Source organism: Ostrea edulis, chromosome 7, assembly GCF_947568905.1.
Source record: "Ostrea edulis chromosome 7, xbOstEdul1.1, whole genome shotgun sequence".
NCBI classification, from domain to species: domain Eukaryota; kingdom Metazoa; phylum Mollusca; class Bivalvia; order Ostreida; family Ostreidae; genus Ostrea; species Ostrea edulis.
The window spans coordinates 59,221,048-59,235,796 of NC_079170.1; the positions used below are offsets into that span (position 1 = coordinate 59,221,048).

Sequence of the window (14,749 nt, forward strand, 5' to 3'; positions counted from 1 at the left end):
TCAATGGTGAGTGATAGGGCTCTCATATTTCATATGCACATTACTTTTCCTTCGAGAATTGGAAAATAAAGGGTTGAACATTATATCACGGGTTCAATTTTGTGAAAAGGTTCGAACCCCACCCCGGAAAAAATTTCTGGATCCGCGCCTGGACGTTAACCGAGGCTCAAACTTGTTGGAATAGGGTTTTGGTACCAGGATGGGGTAATTTGCAACCCCAGGGTATGGACTCAAGGGCATAACGTGTCAATATGATAAATATTATATGATGTCTTGTTCTATACTGCTGCTAAATATTAGAATTTAACTTAGATACATGTATGCAGAACAGGAAAACTACATGTATTATAGATTTGGCAGTCCTCAGGGTTAATCATACTTTTAACTAATACTTAGGTGACCAATAAGGCCTGTGAGCCCAGAAAACAGAGCGTGCATGCTTCATAAAAATTTTACAAACCTTAATTTAAGGTGACTCATAACTCCAAGGCTTATATTTTTTATGACACTATGCCACAAGATGAGGATTTAATTGTTTTGGGGAAATTATTTGTATCAATTGATATGTTTGTCTATCATCATAGCGCAATGGGCAAAGTATTTGGTTATACTAACCTGCAGATCCCAAGTTCAAATCCCCCAGAAATTTTTCATGTTTCATAATTTAAAAAAATGTATATTTTTAGGTCACCTGAATCATTCAGGTGACCTATTGCTATCTGTTTTTGTCTGTCATCGTTCGTTGTGCATTAACATTTGAACATTTTCAGCTTCTTCTCTGAAACCCCTGAACCAATTTCAACCAATTTTGGCATATAGTATCTGTGGGTGGAGGGGAACAAAAATTGTGAAATTCGTGGTCCCTGCCCCCCTGGGGCCTGAGGGGTGGAGCAAAAACCATCAAAATGAGTGTAATTTAAAAAAAAATCTTCTTTACTCCTGGACATCAAGAAGCCAAACTGTGGGCATAATTATAATGAGCGTTGAGCCCTCTACCAAAATTGTGAAATTCATGGCCCCTGGGGCAGGGGTTCTTGTGTTAGGGTTGGGCTCTATTGGTCATATAGTGAAAATGTAGAAATTCTTTGAAAATCTTCTTATATTGGTTTTATCTAAGGAGTAAATAACCCTTTTCTTTATGATGTCTCAGACCTAGGTTTTTTAAAAAGGATTATTGATTGAACATAAAAATGACACATGTACTTCATGACCACATAGCTATTCAATGTTTCTTCCGTCCAAAAGTAAAATTCTTATATTTAAACACAAACCTAATTCAAACATTGGAAGGTTGTTACATGATACTCAGGTGATCTATAAGGCCCCGGGCCTCTTGTTTTGACATACATGTACTTATTATATTTCATCATATCATTCATGATTCAATCATTTTTTGCTGATTTTAGAAACTTTTTCAAGGTGTAGTGATCCACCTGAAAAAATCAAAAGTCAACATTGAGTCTCATACCATTCACTATCCTTTGAAGTAAATAGCAAAAACTCCATAATTTCACGTTTAGACGTTGTCACCAGGCTTAGAACTGAAAACAACATTTTGAATGTAAAGTCACAATGGTAAACTTCAGTTGGGTTGTCTGCATAACAACATAATTTGATCTGATGTATTCTTCCTTAGAATTACCGTCAGATGAATTATTTGAAATCATTCTAGTAAGTTTATATGGAGAAAATCATGAATCTCTTGACTGAATATGGTGGCTGGAGATTAAAAACAATACATGCCAGGACATGTTTTGAAATAAAATTTCTTGCAGAGCTACACCACAGCAAGCAGATACTACCACATTCACAGAGAACAGCAGTGAACATTGGACAGCGAGCACCATGACCCTTCTCACCACAGCAGAATTTACTAAAGCAACTATGGCAGTGCCAATTGTACTGGGTGTTATCATTCCAACTTTATCCATGATTGTCGTAATAATGGTTTGCAGGAAAATGGAAAAACAGGGTACTGGAACATTTGTTGATTACATTACGTATTTGTACCCCCACAAATGAAGTTTGGAGGGGAGTATATAGGATTCACCCTGTCCGTCCAGCCATCTGTAGACATTTATTATGTGGAGAATTTATTTATTTTTTCCCAGATGGAGAAATTTTACATACCATGTAAACCTGTGCACATAATATTTTCAGACTGATTCACTGAGTCGTGTTTATTTTCAGATTTTTAGGTCATCAGGTGACCTATTGCAATTGGTCTGTTTTTGCCTTGCGTCAACAATTGAACATTTTTAACTTCCTCTGGATAATTACCATTCCAGTTCTTTTCAGATTTGGTATATAGCATCTATGGAACAAGGGGAACATAAATTGTCAATTTCAGGATTCCTGCACCCCTGGGGCAAAACTGAAAAAAAAAATTTAAAAGATTGAACGATTTTCAAAAATATTCCTCTCTACAACTGCACATTTGTAAGAAAAACTAGAGCAGGAAGGCCTTTGCCAAAATTTTAAATTTCACGATCCCAGGGGTTGAGGTTCTAACTCTATTTTGGGGTCAAAATTTGCATATAATGTTAATGTGTAAAACATCTTTAATGCTGTTGATACTAGATGAAATTTTTTTATAGATATTTAGAAGGAACAGGTAGTCCTTTACCAAAATTGTAAATTTCATGATCCCAGGGTTGTTTTTTTTTTTTGTACCAGTTTGGGGTCAAATCATTATAGTGATTATTGTCTTTATTATTGGAAAGACCACTTTAATTTTGCTAATATTGTATTAAGACTAAATGCATATTTAGGAAAAGCAGAAAAGAATGTACCTAAATTGTGAATTTCACTACCCTTGGGGTTTGTCTCTAGGGAGGGGTAAAATAGTCAAACAATGTTAATATAGCATATATTATACAAAGTCTTTTATCATTATGGCACTTTTAAGGGACATTTGTGTTTTAAGAACACAATTTGTTTTATACTGCTGCTGAATATTAGAAATTAGGTTTAATCTTGTTTCTGGAACAAAAAAAGACAGTGTTTGTACTTGACACTGAGGTTGCCAATGACATTATGACATGTCTTGATCCCAGCTTACATGTACATGAAAAGTGAAGGTAACAAATCTCATAAATCCTATAAAGAAAACAAAATTACGAGTAAGGCAAACACAGATCCCTGAACACACCAGAGGTAGGACCAGGGCCCATATTTACTAAAGTTCGTAGACGTAAACGTAGCGTAAATCTAGACGTAGCTTACGTTTACGTGTGGGACGGTATTCACTAACAGTTGTAGACGTAGATTTACGTCAGAAATAAGCGTAACTCTACGTGTGCTATACTAGTACACGTAAGCTGATCGTAACTTTAAGAATAAACAAAGCAAATGGCGACTTGTCATTTTTATCGATAATTTCTTGCGTAAAGACCTTACAAATCCTCTAGATGCATATAAGCTTGTTAGTAATACACAAATTAATTGTATTTATTCAGATTATCGTTTTCTTTGAGATCATCTGCAATTGTGTGACAATTCTCTAAATTTTGAGCCCGATCTAATTTACCTTGTGGCGGATCTCAGTCTGATTTAAAATCAAACTTCTCACTTCGCTCGATATACGGACAGTCGCTGTCCGTATATCGAACAAAATGCGAAATTTGATTTTAATCAGACTGGGTGGATCTAACCTTGCCTTTAGAAATAATTGGGAAGCTTTTTATTTTAGTCATGCAGGTTATTTAAAAAAAAAAAGAATATTTGCCATTTATCTTATTATACAGGGTAGGTCTAGCATCTTTCAGGGAAATACATTTTTTTAAATTTTCCAAACATGGTAGAATTAATGTATATATATGCAATCAAACATGCAATGTTTTAGATTTGAAAAGAAGAGAGTCACTGTGTGTACAAGAATACATGGTGATTGACAGCTATAGAAAAACCATTTCTACTTATAGATATGTGATCTTTTCTTTGTGGTTATAAGCAAATATTGGTAGTCCAAATAACTATTTGTTACATTGTAACTTACACAACAGGGAAATGAGCCTCTAAATAAATATTTCTTTTAAAAAAAAAGATATGCATTTCATTCCAAGAATACAATTTTGTGTAATTTGTTTCAGAGAGCAATTGTGATGCCTACTAGTGTAGTCATGTGTAGACTTTCAGTCTTTCAGAGTGCCATTTCCTTTAACTATAATCTTACAGGAGTCAAACCTTCATTGATAATGCATATATATGAATCTTTCTACCATTCATGATTTGTATGTAATTGACCTTTATATGTGATCAGCTAGGTAAAAGTCTTTGCAGTGTATATTACCAAACTCCAAGGATGATGCCTTCAACATACATATTATTTTGTTGAAGCCCATCCCCCCCCCCATCCAATTTACAAAAATCTCACTGATAAAAGTTCATTCTGAAGGCTTCTCACATTAAACCGACATATGTACTAATGCTCCTCTTTACAAATTTTAACCCACCAGACAACTTTGTTGACAAATATTTAAGATTTATTTATTATGTCATCTTTTTAATATCAAGATGTTAAAATCATTCTAGAAATGGAAGTAATACATGTACATGTCAATATCAATAACAACATGAAAATTCATCTAAAAAGTTATCTATTAACAAATATAATTACATGTACATAATTGTATGCATAACAATGCATGTACATGTACTTAATTTCTTAAACATGTATTGTAACAAATTTTATTTTGCTGAATATCAAACTTTTTTTTTATTTTACTGTCAATTTTTAAATGTCCATATGATATAAATGAATAAATAAATATATAAGATGACATCAATGTAGCAGATGGACCATCAGCATGGATTGATCAGTGGGTAGAGTACCAGACTACAGGTCATGGGTTAGATTCTCAATCCTGCCATATATTTTTGAATCATTCCTCTGCTCGTCCTTTTACACAATCAAGGCAATGGAAGATGAACATTTCTCGGTTTCGCAAAAGATTTTTCAGGCCATTACAGCAATGTACCCATAGACCTAGAAAAATAATAGTATTACACTGATTTAAATAAACAACTGTCATTACACTGCAATCAAATTTCATAAGTCTTGAAAAATACATGCAACATAATTGTTAGTTAAATAAACTGTAAAATTGTGATAACACTGATTTTATTTACATTATATTTATCTACCGTACACCATATCTGGGAAGATATCATTAAGTATCATCTACAATTTCTAATTTTAATGATTTATAACCCAAGAGCCCATATTAAGAAAAAGATTTCAAATGATCCCAGGGTCAACTTTAGTATTTTTTCATTAACCATTCCCCTTGTAATGAAATTGGCTTCTTTCCAAACCAGAAAAAAATACTTTTTAACCAAGAATGGTAAGTTTCAGTTAAGGTCATTCACGTTTATAAATAAAAGATAAATTTTTGTGATATTTCAGGTACAATTCACTTGCATTCTATTTTCTTTCTACAAAATTCTCAGGTTTAATTAGTCTAGAGTTAACATATTTTGATAGTCCCTGGTTGTGGCAAGTAAAAATGTAAAATCAGCTGATATGTACTGCAGTAAGGTATATGAATGGGATTTTACTGTAGCAAAGAAGGTGAGAAAAATCTTTAGCAAAATTGAGTATTGAACCTGGTACCTTTGCACTAAGCTACTCAGGCTGACATATAATACATGGTAGTACAACATTATAAATTTAAAGGGGCATATTTGCTGTGAAAGTGATGGCAACCATTTTTATCTCTCAAAATCTCCCAATGGCAAAGGAATATGTATTACTGACTAATAAAAATATTTCTTTAGTAAAATTAAAAAAACAAACAACAGAAACCTAACAAGAGGCCCACAGGCCTTATCGGTCACCTGAATACTAGTGGGAAAGTATCATTACTTCCATGGACTATGAAATCTAGAAAAAATTTCCTGTTCTAAATATCTAAGCTAATTATATTCTAATGTTCAGCAACAGTATAAAACAAGATGTGTTCTTAAAACTTCACATCCCTCAAAGTGCATACACTGATGAAAGGCTTTAAATAGGTGTATTCACATGAAAACATTAAAAGATATGACTAATTTGGACTCATCTTAAAGTCATAACCCTGGGTTGTGAAATTCACCATTTTTTGTACATCCTTTTCTGCATTTATATTTTATACAGTATCAGCAAACTTACACATAAATACTATATACTAAGTTTGGCCCCACCCTGGGGTCAAAACCCTTACTCTGGGGGAAATCAAATTTACAATTTTGGTAAAAGACTACCTGCTCTATCCATTTAGTTTCAATTTAGTATCAATAGCATTAAAGAAGATGTAATTTAAGTGTTTTATACACATAAACACTATATAACAAGATTTGCCCCGCCCTGGGGTCAAAACCCCTACCTCGGGGATCATGAAATTTACAATTTTGGTAGAGGCCTGCCTGCTCTACATCACTATGCATTTAGTTTTTCTTATATATGTGTGTTTCTTGATAAGAAGATTTTTGAAAATTGGTCCCCCTTGTCCCAATGATGCTTCATACCAAATTTGAAAAGAATTGGACTGGTAGTTATTAAGAAGTTAAAAATGTTCAATTGTTAACGCACGACGAATGAAAACTAATTGCAATAGGTTCCTGAGTAAACTCAGGTGACCTAATAAAAGTACATTTGATAACCGCTTTTAGTGTAAAGAAATATATAAAGAAGAATTATTGGCTTGCAAGATAATAATTATTTAATCACCAAAATTACATATATTCATTTGCTTGCTTTGAGATTAAAAGGTGTTTCAAATAACTGAATACATGTGTTATTACTGATCAGAAATATATGATATAGAGCAATTTTTATTGAGTGTTGATTTAAAATTTTGGTGACAAAATTACAGCTATTATTTTGGAAATCATGCAAGAATTTTTAATATCGAGGAGATAAAAAATAATTTCAAAGAAACATAGTGTATGTCCTTAGATTGGTTAAATTTCTATTTGCCAAAAAGGTGAAGATATGCTTAGACAGACAGGTACAAAACTTGCAAAATGGACAAACTTTGATCATAAAAACTCATAAATGTATGTTCTTAAATCTTTGCCTAAGGATTTAATCATCAATGCATTACAAAAATCATTACATCATGTACCATAATTTGTTTTGGATTTTTTAAAACTTTGTAAGTACAGAAATGATTAAATGTGTACAAACAGTGGATATACTTACATCATATATATGTACTGTACATCTTGCATCCCAATCCTAACCCTGAGGCATCATGGAAAATCTTTCAGGAGAGGACATGAAGAGAAATGCATCTAAATCAAGGAATGCTGCTGTCTGATGGCAATTTATTTCTTGACCACCTTTATGACCCTTTGAAAAATAAAAGAGGTCAGCTAACTTGGATATCTAGTGCATGTTACATGTATATCACACCTAATATCTCCAATTAATATATAGTCAATGTTATTCTACATTAAATAAATTAACACTGACTTCACACAGTTGTACAACTGTATTTGAATGCGATTTTGTTTCACAATATTTTCTGAAAGTTTTGCACGTATGGATGTGCACAAGCAATATAATTGAAATGATGCTAAAAGAGACTGTAACTGTTCTCATCTGGTACCAAGTCCATTCATCCTATCTACCTGTTCACCCAGAGTATATATTGTTAAAACAATAATAATTTCATATTTTATAACCATGCAATAGAGGGGCACATACAAATCACACATTTTAGAATTAGTGCCTGTATATATAATGTATATTTTAGATTCATTTTTCACCAATATTCTTGTTTTTCTTTTTGCGAAATGATGTGAAAGCATGTGCGTACTTGTGTACAGGTAGCTATGATACTGCTTTGATGTTGTCCCAGTCATGAAATTAAAAAAATGGGATAAATAATTTTGAATTTCAGTTGTGGTATTGTCAAAAGTTTGAAGTTACCATGTACACAAATGAGCTTGTGTCTTAATGTGTTAATAGTGGGCACATATCAAATTGTAAATAACTAACACATATGTATATGTGCTCACTATTTAGAAATTAAGATCCAGGCATTATAGCAGCTACATAGGTTGAGAACAAAATGAATAAGGGACTGTGATTTTACCATGTGTGTCATGTACTGAATCCCCTTGAAGTCAATTTAACATTATTTAGGGGCCTAGTGACGAGTAGTCAGTGGTAAAACATTTAAGGTTATTACTACACAAACAACTTAACTTACTTGTCAGTCCATGCCGACTTCTTTTTGAACACCTACAGCATCGCAGATCCCCCTCCACAAGTCAAATGCGTTAAATTTGATGAACCTTCCATTTGGATTTGTAAACAACACTGAATAACGGTACAGTTGATCGACATGCCGTTAGCAGGCATACGTATACGTTGAAATTCGTTGCTTTCTCACAAAGTTCTGTGTTCTTTTTCGTCATAATGCGGCGGTAGCGCAGGGAATTCAAAGTAAATGAGCAAATTCAAACTTTTTACGCTTCGAAGTGAAAATAGCCACTGCGCACGCGTAAGTGCAATCGTACATCGTAAGTTACGTTTGCGGCTACGAACGGTTTTGTGAATACCATTTTATGAGTACGTAACTCTAATCTTAAGTCAGACGTAAATCCTACGTTTACGTCTACGAACTTTAGTAAATATGGGTCCAGGTGCCCAGGAGAAGTAAGCTGTTAACACCTACCGAAAGTCCTCTATCTTAATCAAGTAAACAGAGGCCTAGAAATTAGTATGAAATGCATCAGACAGTATTCGACCTAACACAGACAGTATTTGAACTAACAACAGGTGGTATTTGCAAATAAGTTCATTATAACGACTATAGGATTTGCGAAATGCTGACTTTAAACAAGACTGTTGAAACCCCTGTAACATCAACTTATTTGTCAGTAGCTTGCCTGGTTGAAAATTGATCATACTTAAAACATGCTCAAACATATCAAATCATTTGAGAGACATAAGCACCATATGCAGATGATCATTGAATATTGCTACATAAATAGGAGAAGTGTACGATGGAGAAGCTGAAGTCAATCTGTTTGTCATAAATTTGAGTTGTCAGTTTACCATTACCATCTGTGTTAAATTATCCAGATATGAAGCAGATATGGAAGACTGGTTTCTTTTATTTTGAGTTCACTGGGATATGTCAAATCAACATATGAATGAAAATAAACATTATTTGTAGATAAATTTCTTCGATGTATTTAAATGTTGAGTGGAAGGCCACAGCAAGAGATTTTATAAGCTTTTGAAGATGTATGCTTCTTAGGAATATAAAAACAGGTCAGCTATATGTAGGTCAATTCGACAGTGTGTAGCTCTGTAGAAAAACATACATATTTCATCTATAGACCATGTATTTTAAGATCTTCAGACTGTCACACATGCTGCAGAGGTTTACCTACCTAATGGATATGTCTTAATCTTTCCCCCAAGGTCATTTAAAACATGATTGGTCAGATGGAGGGAAAGCATGCAACTTTTGTGTAGGTCAAATCTTTGCAGATTCAATTATTAGATGCTCATTCAAGTTTCATTGTGACCTTTAAGTGTGACATTATCTTCACTCAAGGTCAGTTATAAGGTCAAAGTGATAGGAATTTTTATTTATTTCTGGCACACTGTATTTTGGTGAATGGATGTTTAGAAATCCATGATTGATGTTGTCAGTCTAGCTGAGGGCTATCTCTATAAAGCACTTTCAAATTTAAAATGTAGAAGTTTAGTGATTTCAAATGAAGTTCAAAGATTTCAAGTGGTGAAGTTACTGGTAGGTCAACCTTTTTTCAGTGTGTATTCAAATTGGTGACCAAAGAGCTACAATGTCACTGAAATATGATTTTATCCTTTTTATGCTTATGAAAATATCAATAAAAATTCAAAGCAATTTAGTTTAGCCTGTAACTTGTAGTCACATGATGCACATATGACTTTCTGGCCTTCAACTACGATATTTCAAATGTGCCCCAAACTAGATGATCAGGGGTTTGGAGTTATATTAGTCCTGTTTGGACCAGTTTAATCTGTTTTATGATGTATATACATGATAAACAAGATTATAATTTTGATATTCATTGAATAGTGATGGTACATGTAAAAATGTATGACAAGTATCACTTATTTGATTGTCTTGACTGAAAATGCATCCTTTACTTTTGTTTCTCTCCTAAAGAATGTAATACTTGTACACATATCACTTACATTTATGGGCGCATGCATTTATTCATATTGGTATATTTTTATAGGCTCGAATCCTGTAGAAAGAAAGCCAGGTCAGGGAGATTTACCATCAAATTCTGGAGAAGAAAGAAATTCATTAATTTCTAATTCAGGTGAGTATTATAGCATAATGAATGAAATTTCCTCAAAACACTTGGTCATTTTTAGTGGACTTCTGGTGTGTGGTCGGACCTGTTCAAACCGTTGTCCAAGGCCTTATCCAATTTCCAGGGTTGTCTTGACTGAAAATGCATCCTTTACTTTTGTTTCTCTCCTAAAGAATGTAATACTTGTACACATATCACTTACATTTATGGGTGCATGCATTTATTAGGTCACCTGAATTCATTCAGGTGACCTATTGCTATCTGTTTTTAGGTCACCTGAATTCATTCAGGTGACCTATTGCTGTCTGTTTTTGTCCGTCGTCGTGCGTTAACATTTGAACATTTTCAGCTTCTTCTCTGAAACCCCTGTACCAATTTCAACCAATTTTGGCATATAGCATCTGTGGGTGGAGGGGAACCAAATTGTGAAATTCGTGGTCCCTGCCCCCCTGGGGCCTGAGGGGTGGGGCAAAAACCATCAAAATGAGTGTAATTTTAAAAAATCTTCTTCTTTACTCCTGGACATCAAGAAGCCAAACTGTGGGCATAATTATAATGAGCATTGAGCCCTCTACCAAAATTGTGAAATTCATGGCACCTGGGGCAGGGGTTCTTGTGTTAGGGTGGGGCTCTATTGGTCATATAGTGAAAATGTAGAAATTCTTTGAAAACCTTCTCTGTCTCTGGGTATTAAGTAGACAAACTAATAGCATGGTAATGATGAGCAAGGATGCCTCTTTATACCCCCCGCAACAAGTTGTGGGGGGGGGGGGGGGTATACTGGAATCGGTCTGTCCGTCCGTCTGTAGACGGTCGAGGCTATCTGGTACCGCTTACAGGGTGACGACCACGAGTTATCTCATCTTATGTAAGTACGAGTTATCCCTCGTGCCAATTTATAATTCACAATGATTCGTACGAATAATCGTCGTGTGTCAATTCTTTTATACTTATTTCTTGATAGACCAATATTAGGTAAAATAGGTCCTGTTGGAGCTCCATTGTGGTTGGCAAACACATGTATATTTATTATCAATTACGTAGGAAACATGAATACTTTCAATCATATTCAAATCAATCGGTTCTAAAAATGAGAAGCACAACACTGTTGATTATTTAAAACTCAGATTTTCGACACAACCCGCGTCTAAATCAAGAGACATATATTACATAAGCAAGTATCAAAAAACCCTGACAAATATTAATAATCTACATTGTTAACAAGAATGATACACTGTTGCAGTGAATTGAGAAAAATGGTAATTCTATGCATAAACATATATTTTTTTTTTAATGCATATTAGGTACCGTGTGTTATAATGGATGTATTAGCATCACAACCTCCCCAAAGTATTAGACTGATATTTCTAAATCATTGATGTACAAATTTCGGGCAGAATATTTTAAAATCTTGATACACCATTAGAACGTCGTAGTATTCATAATTTCACGGAATGTTGTGACAGCACATTGATATGAAATACGCTTAATTACAATTAACAATGTGTACACTTTAAATCAACTTGAAATGTTATTTTCCATAGAGGATATCAAGACTTTTACATATTTGTTGTTTGAAAACTGATACCAACTTATAAGGCAACCTCCCTGTAACAGGTACCAGATTATAAAGCACTCTCCCTCTTAACAGGTACCAGATTATAAAGCACTCTCCCTTTAACAGGTACCAACTTATAAGGCAACCTCCCTTTAACAGGTACCAACTTATAAAGCACTCTCCCTCTAACAGGTACCAGATTATAAAGCACTCTCCCTCTAACAGGTACCAGATTATAAAGCACTCTCCCTCTAACAGGTACCAACTAATAAAGCACTCTCCCTCTAACAGGTACCAGATTATAAAGCAACCTCCCTCTAACAGGTACCAACTAATAAAGCACTCTCCCTCTAACAGGTACCAACTTATAAGGCAACCTCCCTCTAACAGGTACCAGATTATAAAGCACTCTCCCTCTAACAGGTACCAAATAATAAAGCACTCTCCCTCTAACAGGTACCAACTTATAAGGCAACCTCCCTCTAACAGGTACCAGATTATAAAGCACTCTCCCTCTAACAGGTACCAAATAATAAAGCACTCTCCCTCTAACAGGTACCAACTTATAAGGTAACCTCCCTTTAACAGGTACCAACTAATAAAGCACTCTCCCTCTAACAGGTACCAACTTATAAGGCAACCTCCCTCTAACAGGTACCATATTATAAAGCACTCTCCCTCTAACAGGTACCAACTAATAAAGCACTCTCCGTCTAACAGGTACCAACTTTTAAGGCAACCTCCCTCTAACAGGTACCAACTAATAAAGCACTCTCCCTCTAACAGGTACCAACTTATAAGGCAACCTCCCTCTAACAGGTACCATATTATAAAGCACTCTCCCTCTAACAGGTACCAACTAATAAAGCACTCTCCCTCTAACAGGTACCAACTTATAAGGCAACCTCCCTCTAACAGGTACCATATTATAAAGCACTCTCCCTCTAACAGGTACCAAATAATAAAGCACTCTCCCTCTAACAGGTACCAACTTATAAGGTAACCTCCCTTTAACAGGTACCAACTAATAAAGCACTCTCCCTCTAACAGGTACCAACTTATAAGGCAACCTCCCTCTAACAGGTACCAGATTATAAAGCACTCTCCCTCTAACAGGTACCAGATTATAAAGCACTCTCCCTCTAACAGGTACCAACTTATAAGGCAACCTCCCTCTAACAGGTACCAGATTATAAAGCACTCTCCCTCTAACAGGTACCAAATAATAAAGCACTCTCCCTCTAACAGGTACCAACTTATAAGGTAACCTCCCTTTAACAGGTACCAACTAATAAAGCACTCTCCCTCTAACAGGTACCAACTTATAAGGCAACCTCCCTCTAACAGGTACCAGATTATAAAGCACTCTCCCTCTAACAGGTACCAACTAATAAAGCACTCTCCCTCTAACAGGTACCAGATTATAAAGCAACCTCCCTCTAACAGGTACCAACTAATAAAGCACTCTCCCTCTAGGTACCAAATAATAAAGCACTCTCCGTCTAACAGGTACCAACTTTTAAGGCAACCTCCCTCTAACAGGTACCAACTAATAAAGCACTCTCCCTCTAACAGGTACCAACTTATAAGGCACTCTCCCTCTAACAGGTACCAGATTATAAAGCACTCTCCCTCTAACAGGTACCAACTAATAAAGCACTCTCCCTCTAACAGGTACCAGATTATAAAGCACTCTCAGTGCTCGAGCTGGGCTTTGCCATTTTTGCCAATGGCGAATTTTTTTCAACAATGGCGAAAAAAAATTGAAAGTGGCGAAAATCCCTTTTTGCAATAAATTGTATTTTTAATCCTTTGTCAGTGACACATTATCGCCTGTTTGTTTATGCAGTCAAAATCTGTTGATTCAGTCAACGCGTGCGACCGGAAATCTCGCGTCGCTCCAGTGCACACAGAGCTGGTCACAGCCTCAGGTAATTTATGGCTGCAAAAAAGTGGGTGATTATGTAATAAAGTACATCGGACAGCTGTTTACCCTGCTGTGGTCAATTGTTTAACATTAACATTGTTTAACATTTAAAGTCTTATTCATTATCGTGTTTTCATCTCCACATTAATGTCAATTATTAACCAGAGAACCGACCGCTAATTAAATTGGCCGTATTATTGTGTATAATGTATATATGAATACATCAATTGTTTGTTTTTGCGGCCAAGCTCGTTGATTACAAGATTTTGATTTTGATGTGTTTGATTTTAGTTCGAATATTTCATAAACAATGCGGTCGGTCACCATTGATATGGACATAGCAGTTTTAATAAATAATTTTCTTTGAAGTTCGGTGCGCAACAGTATAAAAATGCTAATCTCATAAGACTATGCACCCCATTCTATTTTGACACTAAACTTGTAGCTTCTGACCATAGTCAGTCTAAAATTTAAAAAAAATATCTATGATTGGCTTTACAGTCAACCCCACCTGCTCAAACATCTGATTGTGTCCAAATTGCAAAATCTTCCATACAAAAACGGAAATTTAATAGGGAATGGTTGAGATAAGACTCTAAATTGGGCTTGATGTTTTGTGACATCTGCATTTCGGGCAATGTACACAATTTTTTCACTGAGGGGTGTAGCATCATGAAGTTTATATTTATATGATTTATTATCTGAATTTTGATTTCCATAATAGAATTTATCAAACAAATCAACTTATCATTTCTGAAAGAAATGTTTAGGTATGGTAGCTGGATATGATTAAGCAATGTAACTGATTCAAAATGCTAAAATAAGTGTAATGAATAAAATAATAAATAATATGATGGAAATAATTGTAAAGCATGTGATTATTTGTGCCGCGCCACTCCCCGAAAAAGTGGCGAAAGGGAATTCTGGTCCAGTGGGAGCACTGAGCACTCTCC

The 14,749-nt window shown here is 34.9% G+C and overlaps 1 protein-coding gene and 1 long non-coding RNA gene across 5 annotated transcripts in view; one reads left to right on the forward strand and one right to left on the reverse strand.

Moving 5' to 3' along the window:
- The window catches only part of LOC125657033 (uncharacterized), a 71,712-nt gene that overhangs the window by 24,990 nt on the left and 31,973 nt on the right, over positions 1-14,749 (forward strand). For 3 of the 4 annotated variants that reach the window (XR_008797126.1, XR_008797127.1, XM_056144846.1), the window contains exons 6-7: positions 1,776-1,972; positions 10,231-10,317. Coding sequence is in view for 2 of the 4 variants with exons in the window: in XM_056144846.1 (XP_056000821.1) it covers positions 1,776-1,972; positions 10,231-10,317 (284 nt within the window). In the remaining 2 variants the exon portion in view is untranslated. The remainder of the gene's footprint in view (positions 1-1,775; positions 1,973-10,230; positions 10,318-14,749) is intronic. The other variant, XM_056144847.1, reaches the window with a different exon arrangement.
- LOC125664279 (uncharacterized) lies at positions 4,582-8,614 on the reverse strand. The gene is made up of 3 exons (XR_008797130.1): positions 8,199-8,614; positions 7,184-7,333; positions 4,582-4,987 (listed from the first exon to the last, which is right to left on the reverse strand). It is a non-coding gene; the product is annotated as an uncharacterized LOC125664279 (long non-coding RNA).